We start from the raw sequence: 11,493 nt of genomic DNA, 5'->3' as shown, positions 1-11,493 counted from the left end.
TGATTGGGACGGTGCAGAGGGATATTTTCTCTCTATCTCATTCTCACAGATGCGTCTGTCATTCTCATCTGTTCCTGTTCTGTATTTATGATGATGAGGTGTGAATTTTTGGATTCACAAAGTCGTTTTGCTGAGTCCCAGTTTACTTCATCTGTTGAGAATTTATAGCAAAACAAAAACAGAATTACCTGGAAAAACTCAGCAGGCCTGACAGCATCGGCGGAGAAGAAAAGAGTTGACGTTTTGAGTCCTCATGACCCTTCAGCAGAACTTGAAGGGTCGTGAGGACTCGAAACGTCAACTCTTTTCTTCTGCGCCGATGCTGCCAGACCTGCTGAGTTTTTCCAGGTAATTCTGTTTTTGTTTTCGATTTCCAGCATCCGCAGTAGTTTTTTGTTTTTATCTATAGAATCTATAGCAATGTTGATTATGAAATTTCCAACCGCTCGGACAGGGAGACTCTGCAAAATTATAAAGGCTTAATTCAGAGAAATACCTCGTAACATTAGGAACAGGAGGAGGCCATTCAGCCCCTCTCGAGCCTGTTGCACAGGAACAGGAGGAGCCCATTCGGCCCCTCTCGAGCCTGTTACACAGGAACAGGAGGAGGCCATTCAGCCCCTCTCGGGTATTTTACACCATTCTATTGGATCTGTTCTGTATCTTAACTCCCTCGGTTCCGTGTCCCTCCATCCCCAACAACAATCCCTCAATCTCAGTTTTGACGATTCCCTTTGACCTCCGGCCCCCACAGTTTATTTCGGGGGTTGGGGGGGAGAGTTCCTGATTTCCGCTCCCCTTTCTGTGAAGAGGTGTTTCCTGATGTCCCCCCTGAACGTCCTGGCTCGAATTTTAACCTCCTTCCCGCTTGTTCTCGACTCCCCCTCCCCGGCTCCCCCCACAACCCACCGGATCAGAGGAAATAGTTTCTCCCCATCGACCCAATCGAATCTCTTTATTGCTTTCAACGCCTCGGGTCCGGTCGCCGTGGTTTCACCTGTAGGCCTCAGGCTTCAAGTTTGGATCGACCACCTGCACCTTATCCAATCCCTTCAATCTGTCAGACAGACCCCACCCCCCCGATCGATTCATCCCCTCGCCTGTCCCAAACTCCGGGAGGCAGAGGCCGGGATAGTGCGGCCTTCCTCCGCTTGGAGATTGAGGCCTTGACTGAAGGATGGGGAGGATGGGGGTGGGGAGTCAGGGGGTGGGGGCGGGGAGTCAGGGGGTGGGGGCGGGGAGTCAGGGGGTGGGGGCGGGGGCGGGGAGTCCGGGGGTAGGGGCGGGGAGACGGGGTGGGGGTGGGGGTGGGGAGACAGGGGGTGGGGGTGGGGAGACAGGAGGTCGGGGCTGGGGGTGGGGAGACAGAGGGTGGAGGTGGGGAGACAAGAGGAGGGGATGGGGAGACAGGGGGTGGGGGTGGGGAGACAAGAGGAGGGGATGGGGAGACAGGGGGTGGGGGTGGGGAGACAAGAGGTGGGGATGGAGAGACAGGGGGTGGGGGTGGGGAGACAAGAGGTGGGGATGGGGAGACAGGGGGTGGGGGTGGGGAGACAGGGGCTGGGGGTGGGAAGACAGTGGGTGGGGGCGGGGAGACAGGAGGTGGTGGCAACCCCAAAGGGGCAGAGCGTGGGATGTTGGAGGAGGGGGCAGGAGTACGGCCGGCAGCTCCCACTCACCTGAACAGCTTTGGAGCATTGGGCAGAGCGATCGCGCTGTCTCGGACAATTTCTGGAACTTTCCATCCAGCTTTGTCAGGTTCTGCAGGGCAATGGCCAAGGTCCGGTTCAGGGGGTCAGCACCACCGCACTCCTTGTTCATCTGTAGAATTGAGAGACAGAGGCAGAGTGAGTGATAGTGTGGGATATATCAGAGTGCTACAGCGAGGGGTGCGGGATATATCAGAGTGTTACAGTGAGGGGTGTGGGATATATCAGAGTGCTACAGCGAGGGGTGTGGGATATATCAGAGTGCTACAGCGAGGGGTGCGGGATACATCAGAGTGTTACAGCGAGGGGTGCGGGATATATCAGAGTGTTACAGTGAGGGGTGTGGGATATATCAGAGTGCTACAGCGAGGGGTGCGGGATACATCAGAGTGTTACAGCGAGGGGTGCGGGATATATCAGAGTGTTACAGTGAGGGGTGTGGGATACATCGGAGTGTTACAGTGAGGGGTGTGGGATATATCAGAGTGTTACAGTGAGGGGTGTGGGATGTATCAGGGTGTTACAGTGAGGGGTGTGGGATGTATCAGGGTGTTACAGTGAGATGTTCCTCCCCGTACCGTGGACTGAGAGACCTGTAATAATTGCGAAGTTGCAGTTTAAGTCAATGAGTCCGACCACGATGGGACATCTGGATTTTTTTGATCTTTTTCCTCTAGCTGTTTCCTGCCCAGTTTTACCTGGAATAGAGAAGTAAAGATTGACCCATGTTGAGCAGCCTGTGTAACTGCACGGAACAGACAATGGTGACGTATCTACCCCCCTTATCGAGAGAAACAACAACCACGTTACTCGTTTATATCCCTCGTTTCACATCCCAGCACAGGGTACAGGAGGGTTATCAAAGAGAATCGAACACCGAGTCACACAGGGAGATATTAGGGACAGGAAACCAAAAGCTCAGACACAGAGATCAGTACAAGGAGCATCTTAAAGGAGGAGACAGAGAGACAGAGAGAGAGAGAGGGAAAGAAGCAGAGAGTGAGGCAGAGAGAGAGAGGATGGGAGAGCGAGACAGAGACAGTGATCGAGACAGAGAGGGAGAGGCGGAGAGGTTGTGGGAAGCAATTTCAGAGTTTAGGCCCCCAGGCAGCTGAAATCCCAGCTGCGAATGGCGGAGCGATGGTAATCGGGGAACGCACGAGAGGCCGGAATTGGAGGAACACCAAGAACTCAGGGGGTTGTAGGTGGTTGCAGAGATAGGGAGGGGTGTAGTGGCTGGAGGCGGTTACAGAGATAGGGAGAGGTGTAGTGGCTGGAGGAGGTTACAGAGATAGGGAGGGTTGTAGGGGCGGGAGGAGGTTACAGAGATAGGAAGGGGTGTAGGAGCTGCAAGAGGTTACAGAGATAGGGAGGTTTGTAGGTAATGGAGGAGGTCCAGAGATGGGGAGGGTTTTATGGGCTGGGGCAAGTTACAGAGATAGGGTGGGGTGTAGGGTCTGGAGGAGGTTGCAGAGATAGGGAGGGTTGTAGGTACTGGAGGAGGTTTACAGAGATACGGAGGGGTGTCGTGGCTGGAGGGGTTTACAGAGATAGGGAAGGTTGTAGGTAATGGAGGAGGTTACAGAGATAGGGTGCGTTATAAGCGCTGGAGGAGGTTACAGAGATAGGGTAGGTTGTAGGCGCTGGAGGAGGTTACAGAGATAGGGAGGGGTGTAGGGTCTGGAGGAGGTTAAAGAGATAGGGAGGGTTGTAGATAATGGAGGATGTTACAGAAATAGGTAGGGTTGAAGGGGCTGGAGGAGGTTACAGAGATAGGGAGGGTTGTAGGTACTGGAGGAGGGCTACAGAGATAGGGATGGGTGTAGGGTCTGGAGAAGGTTACAGAGATAGGGTGGTTTGAAAGGGATGGAGGAGGTTACAGAGTTTGGGAAGGTTGTCGGGGTTGGAGGGGGTTACAGTGATAGGGAGGGGTATAGGGGCTGGAGGAGGTTACAGAGATACGGAGAGTTGTAGGGGCTGGAGGAGGATACAGAGGTAGGGAGGAGTGTAGGGGCTGGAGGAAGTAACAGAGATAGGGAGCATTGCAGGGGCTGGAGGACAATACAGAGCTAGGGAGGGATGTAGGGGCTAGAGGAGGTTACAGAGATAGGGAGGGCTGTAGGGGCTGGAGGAGGTTACAGAGTTAGGGAGGGTTTTAGTGGCTGGAGGAGGTTACAGAGATGGTGAGGTGAATCCCTTCACCCTTCACCACGTCCCTCCCCTCGACTACCCTGAACCATTTTGACCTCTGACCCCATACTCCCAGGTTGACTGACCTTTGCCCGGGGTCACCTCTGGGCCGTGGTTCTGCTGCGGACTCCACGGAGTGAAGTTGACTTGGGCGTAACTTGGACTCTCGTGGGTGAACAGGAACCGAGAGAGATGGAGCGAGGGAGTGAGAAGCAATGAAGTACGTGAGGACAGTTTGGTCAGTACGTGTGACGTAGGTGGGAAGCAGAGGACAACGACAGAGCAACAACACGCACACCGACATATCACTCAGATCTGGAGAACGCCAAGACCTAACCAGAACGTAGCCAGGTGCTTCTTGAATTCTTGCTTTACCAGCTACAGGCAGTTGACACGTAAATGCGACTTAGCAAAGACTTAATTCACCAATAGAACAAGTGTAACACAAAACAAGCAGGCATGGAAACCGAGGAACAGCAGGCACATAGATACGGTGTGATCATCACGTGGCTGAGGTCTAACAGAAAAACAGCTAAGATACAACGGATGTGTGATGGACGTGTAAGCGAAGTGTAATTGAGACGTAACACACATGCAACTAAGAAGCAAGTGACACACTACAGGAGTACAACAGGGACAGGACTCATGCTTAACTGTGATGTTACTACGATGCAATGGAAACGGAACTGAGATGTAAATGACAGGGAAGAGGGGCGTCGCACAGTTGTGACAGTCAGAGGGTATTCGATTTCCAAACAGAGATTAGCAGACCCATAACTAAGGTCAAACAGATACGTAACTAACGTGTAACAGGCAGAGAGGAGATGGATCAGGTACGATATTGACTCAGGTGTAACTTAAGATGAAACTGAAAGAATCGGGCTATCTAATGCATCATGTAAAACACAATTGAGAAACGACTAAAGTGCAGCAGGTTTGACACAAATAAGTATCTTACGACTGACATACGATATCTGTAACTAACCTGTTGTACGGACCTCAGATGTCCCGGAGGCAGGAAGAAGATTCAGCTCCGCATACAAGATCTCCGGATCGTCTGGAAAACGGAAACAGAAACTATACAATGGATGAGAGTTAGATACAGAGTAAAGCTCCCTCTACACTGTCCCCATCAAACACTCCCAGGACAGGTACAGCACAGGGTTAGATACAGAGTAAAGCTCCCTCTACACCGTCCCCATCAAACAATCCCAGGACAGGTACAGCACGGGGTTAGATACAGAGTAAAGCTCCCTCTACACCGTCCACATCAAACACTCCCAGGACAGGTACAGCACGGGGTTAGATACAGAGTAAAGCTCCCTCTACACCGTCCACATCAAACAGTCCCAGGACAGGTACAGCACAGGGTTAGATACAGAGTAAAGCTCCCTCTACACCGTCCACATCAAACACTCCCAGGACAGGTACAGCACAGGGTTAGATACAGAGTAAAGCTCCCCCTACACTGCCCCCATCAACCACCCCCAGGACACGTACAGCACTGGGTTAGATAAAGCTAAAGCTCCCTCTACACCGTCCCCATCAAACACTCCCAGGACAGGTATAGCACGGGGTTAGATACAGAGTAAAGCTCCCTCGACACTGTCCCCATCAAACACTCCCAGGACAGGTACAGCATGGGGTTAGCTACAGAGTAAAGCTCCCTCTACAACGTCCCCATCAAACACACCCAGGACAGGTACAGCATTGGGCTAGATACTGCATAAAGTTCCCCCTCTCTCTCAATCTCACTATGTTCCCCCCTCTCACTCCCTCTCACTCTCACTCTCAATCTCTGTCACCATCTCTCTGTCTCACTCACTCTCAACCTCTCCATTTGTCTGCCTCTCTCTTTCTGAATCTCTGCCTCTCTCTCTCCCGCTCCGTCTCTCTCTCTCCCTCCATTGAACAGTTTAACCTACGTTCACTGGGGGCTGTCGTGTTGTTTTTGATGTGTCTCACATTCATGTAGTCGGTGTCCTGCTCCATGGTTTGTGTCTGAGGGGTCTCTCTCCTCCGTTCCTGTCCTGTCTGCTTCTCTATCTCTCTCAGATGTGTCTCAGTCTTTCCTCAGACTCAATGTCAGGGTGAAAACTTCCTTAAAAATGTTTCTGCCTCTTGGTTCCATTTCACAATGACACTTCCCCGGAGATCAGAATGAGAGGCTGGTTGTACTGACTCCAGGGGCAGCAGTTCCTCTCTCTCAATCTCTCTCACCATCTCTCTCTCTGTCTCCCTCTGTCTCAATCTCTATCACCATCTCTCTCTCTCTGTCTCCCTCTCTCTCAATCTCTCTCACCATCTCTCTCTCTGTCTCCCTCTCTCTCAATCTCTCTCATCATCTCTCTCTCTCCCTGTCTCTCTCTCTCTGTCTGACAGTCTGTCTCTCTTTTCCATTCCTTTTTATTCTGTCTTTGTCTCTCAGTTTCTCTATAATTTTCATTTTCTTTCTGTCTTTCTGGCTCTCTTTCTCTATTGACCTCTTTTACTGACCCTCCATCTGTCCCCCGACCCGTCAGTCTCTCTCTATCCCTCTCTGTCTCCCTCTTTCTTTCACTCTCTCCCTCTCGCTCTCTCTCCCTCTCGCTCTCCCTCTCTCTCTATCCCTCTCTCTATTGAACAGTTTAACCTACGTTCACTGGGTGCTGTTGTGTTGTTTTTGATGTGTCTCATATTCATGTAGTTGGTGTCCTGTTCCATGGTTTGTGTCTGAGGGGGTCTCTCTCCTCCGTTCCTGTCCTGTCTGCTTCTCCTTCTCTCTCTCAGATGTATCTCAGTCTTTCCTCAGACTCGATGTCAGGGCAAAAACTTCCTCAAAACTGTTTCTGCCTCTTCGTTCCATTTCACAATGACACTTCCCCGGAGATCAGAATGAGAGGCTGGTTGTACTGACTCCAGGGGCAGCAGTCCCTCTCTCTCAATCTCTCTCACCATCTCTCTCTCTGTCTCCCTCTCTCTCAATCTCTCTCACCATCTCTCTCTCTGTCTCCCTCTCTCTCAATCTCTCTCACCATCTCTCTCTCTGTCTCCCTCTCTCTCAATCTCTCTCACCCTCTCTCTCTCTGTCTCCCTCTCTCTCACCATCTCTCTCTCTGTCTCCCTCTCTCTCAATCTCTCTCACCATCTCTCTCTCTGTCTTCCTCTCTCTCAATCTCTCTCACCATCTCTCTCTCTGTCTCCCTCTCTCTCAATCTCTCTCACCATCTCTCTCTCTGTCTCCCTCTCTCTCAATCTCTCTCACCATCTCTCCCTCTCTCTCCCTCTCTCTCAATCTCTCCCACCATCTATCTCTCCCTCTCTCTTCCTCTCTCTCTCTCTCTCTCCCTCCCTGTCTCCCCACCTCTCTCTCTCTCTCTCTCCCCCCCTCTCTCTCTCCCTCTCTCTCTCTCTCTCCCTCTCTCTCTCTCTCCCTCTCTCTCTCTCTCTCCCCCCCTCTCTCTCTCTCTCCCTTTCTCTCTCTGTATGTCCCTGCAGTTTGTGGGTTGGCTTCTCCCTACCCCCAAATACCCCCCCTCACCCCGTCTGTGATACAAGGAGGGCAGCGCCCGAGAGCTCGAGTCCAGCTTGTTGGTGCTTCTCAATGTGGGGGTTGTTGTTGAATTTGTTGGTGTTTCTCAATGTTGAGGTTGTTGTTGAATTTGTTGGTGCTTCTCAATGCTGAGGTTGTTGTTGAATTTGTTGGTGTTTTTCAATGTTGAGGTTGTTGTTGAATTTTGAGGTTGTTGTTGAATTTGTTGGTGCTTCTCAATGTTGAGGTTGTTGTTGAATTTGTTGGTGTTTTTCAATGTTGAGGTTGTTGTTGAACTTGTTGGTGTTTTTCAATGCTGAGGTTGTTGTTGAATTTGTTGGTGTTTTTCAATGTTGAGGTTGTTGTTGAATTTGTTGGTGCTTCTCAATGTTGGGTTTGTTGTTGAATTTGGTGTTTTTCAGTGTTGAGGTTGTTATTGAATTTGTTGAGGTTGTTGTTGAATTTGTTGGTGTTTTTCAATGTTGAGGTTGTTGTTGAATTTGTTGGTGTTTTTCAATGTACACATAGGCACAAATTCTAAAAGAATATTACTCTGGGGTGTTTCCAGAGGACTTGAGAATTGCAAGCGTTACCCCCTTGCTCAACACAGGGTGAAAAGATAAACGCAGCACCTACAGGCCGGACAGTTTAACCTCGACGGTGGGGAAGCTTCTGGAAACAATAACCAGGAGAAAATTAAATCATCACAAGGACAGACGCAGGAGAATTAAGGAAATCTGGCACGGATTTGTTCAGGGAAAATACTGTTTAAACAACTTGCTGGAGTTATATTGATGAGGGAAGAGAGAGGGTCGATGAGGGTATCACTGTAGATGTGGTGCACATGGACCTCCAGAAGGCATTCGATACAGTGCCACACAACAGGCTTGTGAGCAAAGTTATAGCCCATGGGATGAAAGGGATAGCAGCAACGTGAATAGATAGGGAGAAACTGTCCCATTAGGGGAAGGAGCGAGGAAGATAGGGACACAGATTTCAGTTAATCGGTAAAAGAAGCAATTGTGTTTTCCTGCTCATTGTGGTCACTTCCTGGATAAACATCAGGACACCGGACACACCTAAGGGATTGGATACAGCAAAAGTGCGTAGGCTGGTGTATGAAGGAATTGAGAAGTTCGGAGCAGTATTACAAAGTTGGAGATCTTGTACATGTGTCTGAGTTGGTAGGTTCCTCAGAATGAACTGTTCCGGACAGGAGAGGGACAGGCAAACTGCACTTCTCTCTCTCACCAACTGTTCGTACGCAGAAGGTGTTTTGAATTCTTTGTGAAGTGTGTTGTGGTGTGTTTTCCCAAACCCTCAGTGTGTCTGATCCACTTTACTAATCACTCACAGCAAACTCACATTATGATCAACATGGGTTAGTTTATTTACATTTAAAACCCGGGGCAGGAATGTTCACAATGTCACACTCACACTCACACACACACACAACTCACACACCACATATACACAAACACCCACACTCACACGCGGACACATACAGACACTCACACAAGCAAACACTCATACACACAAACACAGACATATACACACAAACATACACATACAAAAATACATACACATACAGACACACACAAAAAAACATTGCCCCACGCACACACACGCAAACACACACACACACAGACACACACATATACAGACACACATACGCACACACGGATACACACAAACACTCACACACAGGCACAGTAATGGAGGATAGACAAAGGAAACTTTTACAACTATGGACAATAACAGTACAAGAACCACAGAGATGAAATTGAGCTCACATGATTTCCAGAGTCTGAGAAGAAAAGAGCTTACTGCACGCAAATTGAATGCCTCATTTCTAACATGACAACTATGAAAACATTGTAAGGAGTTGCTTCATTGGCTGCAAAAGTACATTGGGGATCTCCTGAGTTAGTGAAAGGTGCTAGAGAAATGCAGGGCTTCTGTCCTGTTACATTTTGCCGGATTCCTGCCTGGATTTATAATGGGGTTTTCCAATGTCAACCTTCACGCTGTCATTCCCCCCTCCCACCACTGGTGGCGCTGCGGGAGGCTCCTCCTGGGGGAGAAGGGGAACAGATGAACTTTCACCTTTCGGACGTGGCCTCGGGCAGCCGGGGATTGTGGGGAAGGGAGGAGGGGCTGGGGATCTTTGGACAATCCTGACACTCTCGTTCTGTGTCCCAGTCTCTCTTCAGGAACAATATTTCTCAATATCAGCTGCCTCGACGCAGGGCAGTGCCCTTTTCTCACAGATGAAAGGGAGGCGATCGGTACAACTGGCATCATTCCAGCCGTTTATTCTGATAATGGCGCAGTTTTCATTACCATTCCAATTATTCGGTTCATCCTGATCCCATCGAGTAAAACTGGGAAATGGGGAAATAAAAAATACCGATAAAAATCCAACACATTCCTGCACAGAATCAACAAGATTCCAACAGCCCTGTACAAATCCCAAACTAATCCCACTGTCCCCGCACTCTGCCTATTGCCCTGTATCAATCCCCAAACTAATCCCACTATCTCGCTCTCTCCCCATAGCCCTGTATCAATCCCCAAATTAATCCCACAGCCCCACCCTCTCCCCATAGCCCTGTATCAATCCCCAAATTAATCCCACAGCCCCACTCTCTCCCCATAGCCCTGTATCAATTCCCAAATTAATCCCACAGCCCCACTCTCTCCCCATAGCCCTGTATCAATCCCCAAATTAATCCCACAGCCCCACTCTCTCCCCATAGCCCTGTATCAATCCCCAAATTAATCCCACAGCCCCACTCTCTCCCCATAGCCCTGTATCAATCCCCAAACAAATCCCACTGCCCCGCACTCTCCCCATAGCCCTGTAACAATCCCCAAACTAATCCCACTGCCCCGCACTCTCCCCATTGCCCTGTATCAATCCCAAACTAATCCCACTGCCCCGCTCTCTCCCGATAGCCCTGTATCAATCCCAAACTAATCCCACTGTCCCGCTCTCTCCCCATAGCCCTGTATCAATCCCAAACTAACCCCACTGTCCTGCTCTTTCCCCATAGCCCTGTATCAATCCCCAAACTAATCCCACTGTCCCGCTCTCTCCCCATAGCCCTGTATCAATCCCAAACTAATCCCACTGCCTCACTCTCTCCCCATAGCCCTGTATCAATCCCCAAACTAATCCCACTGCCCCGCTCTCTCCCTATAGCCCTGTATAAATCCCAAACTAATCCCACTGTCCCGCTCTCTCCCCATAGCCCTGTATCAATCCCAAACTAATCCCACTGCCTTGCTCTCTCCCCATAGCCCTGTATCAATCCCAAACTAATCTCACTGTCCTGCTCTCCCCATAGCCCTGTATCAATCCCAAACTAATCCCACTGCCTTGCTCTCTCCCCATAGCCCTGTATCAATCCCCAAATTAATCCCACTGCCCCACTCTCTCCCCATAGCCCTGTATCAATCCCCAAACTAATCCCACTGTCCCGCTCTCTCCCCATAGCCCTGTATCAATCCCAATCTAATCCCCCTGTCCTGCTCTCTCTCTCCATGCGACGCTGGGACTCACCTCACTGGGGTCCCATCCACCCATTTCCAGTTTCCTTCAGTCTCTCGATCTGTTAGTCCGATCCAGTAAGTCCCAAGATTGTTCTCGACAGATTTATTTATGAAATTCTGCAGCAGATATAATGATCTGGTGTGAACAGTTAGTTTTATTGCCTTAATTCACAGTGACACAGAAAACACACACACAAACACACACGGACACACTCACTCACTCACACACACACACAGGGACACACACACTCACTGACACACACAACTGATACACAAAATGCCTCAAACTCTTTTCTCAGGAAATTCTCCCTCATTCCCTCTGATTAAATATCGGGAAGACTGAAGCTTTGTTTTCCGTCTCTGTTCCAAACTCCATTCCCGAGTTACCGACTCTTTCCTGGGAACTCCCTGAGTCTGAACCAGACTGTTCACAGCCCTGGTGTCATGTTTAATCTGGAGATGGGATTCCCACCTCATATCCACATCGTCACCATGACGGCCTCTTCCAAACTCCGTAACATCACCCAG

At 49.9% G+C, this 11,493-nt stretch overlaps 1 protein-coding gene across 2 annotated transcripts in view; it reads right to left on the bottom strand.

The window, feature by feature from the left end:
- Positions 1-9,179: 9,179 nt before the first annotated feature.
- The window catches only part of LOC144676781 (CD209 antigen-like protein D), a 45,571-nt gene continuing 43,257 nt past the window's right edge, over positions 9,180-11,493 (bottom strand). For both annotated transcript variants that reach the window (XM_078537104.1, XM_078537102.1), the window contains exon 8: positions 9,180-9,794. In XM_078537104.1, the coding sequence (XP_078393230.1) occupies positions 9,620-9,794 (175 nt within the window). In that variant the 3' untranslated portion in view covers positions 9,180-9,619. The remainder of the gene's footprint in view (positions 9,795-11,493) is intronic.

Source organism: Cetorhinus maximus, unplaced genomic scaffold, assembly GCF_964194155.1.
Source record: "Cetorhinus maximus unplaced genomic scaffold, sCetMax3.hap1.1 HAP1_SCAFFOLD_1900, whole genome shotgun sequence".
Lineage (NCBI taxonomy): Eukaryota > Metazoa > Chordata > Chondrichthyes > Lamniformes > Cetorhinidae > Cetorhinus > Cetorhinus maximus.
Note: the sequence above shows the minus strand (reverse complement) of the source record. Positions and strands in the feature narration are given on the sequence as shown.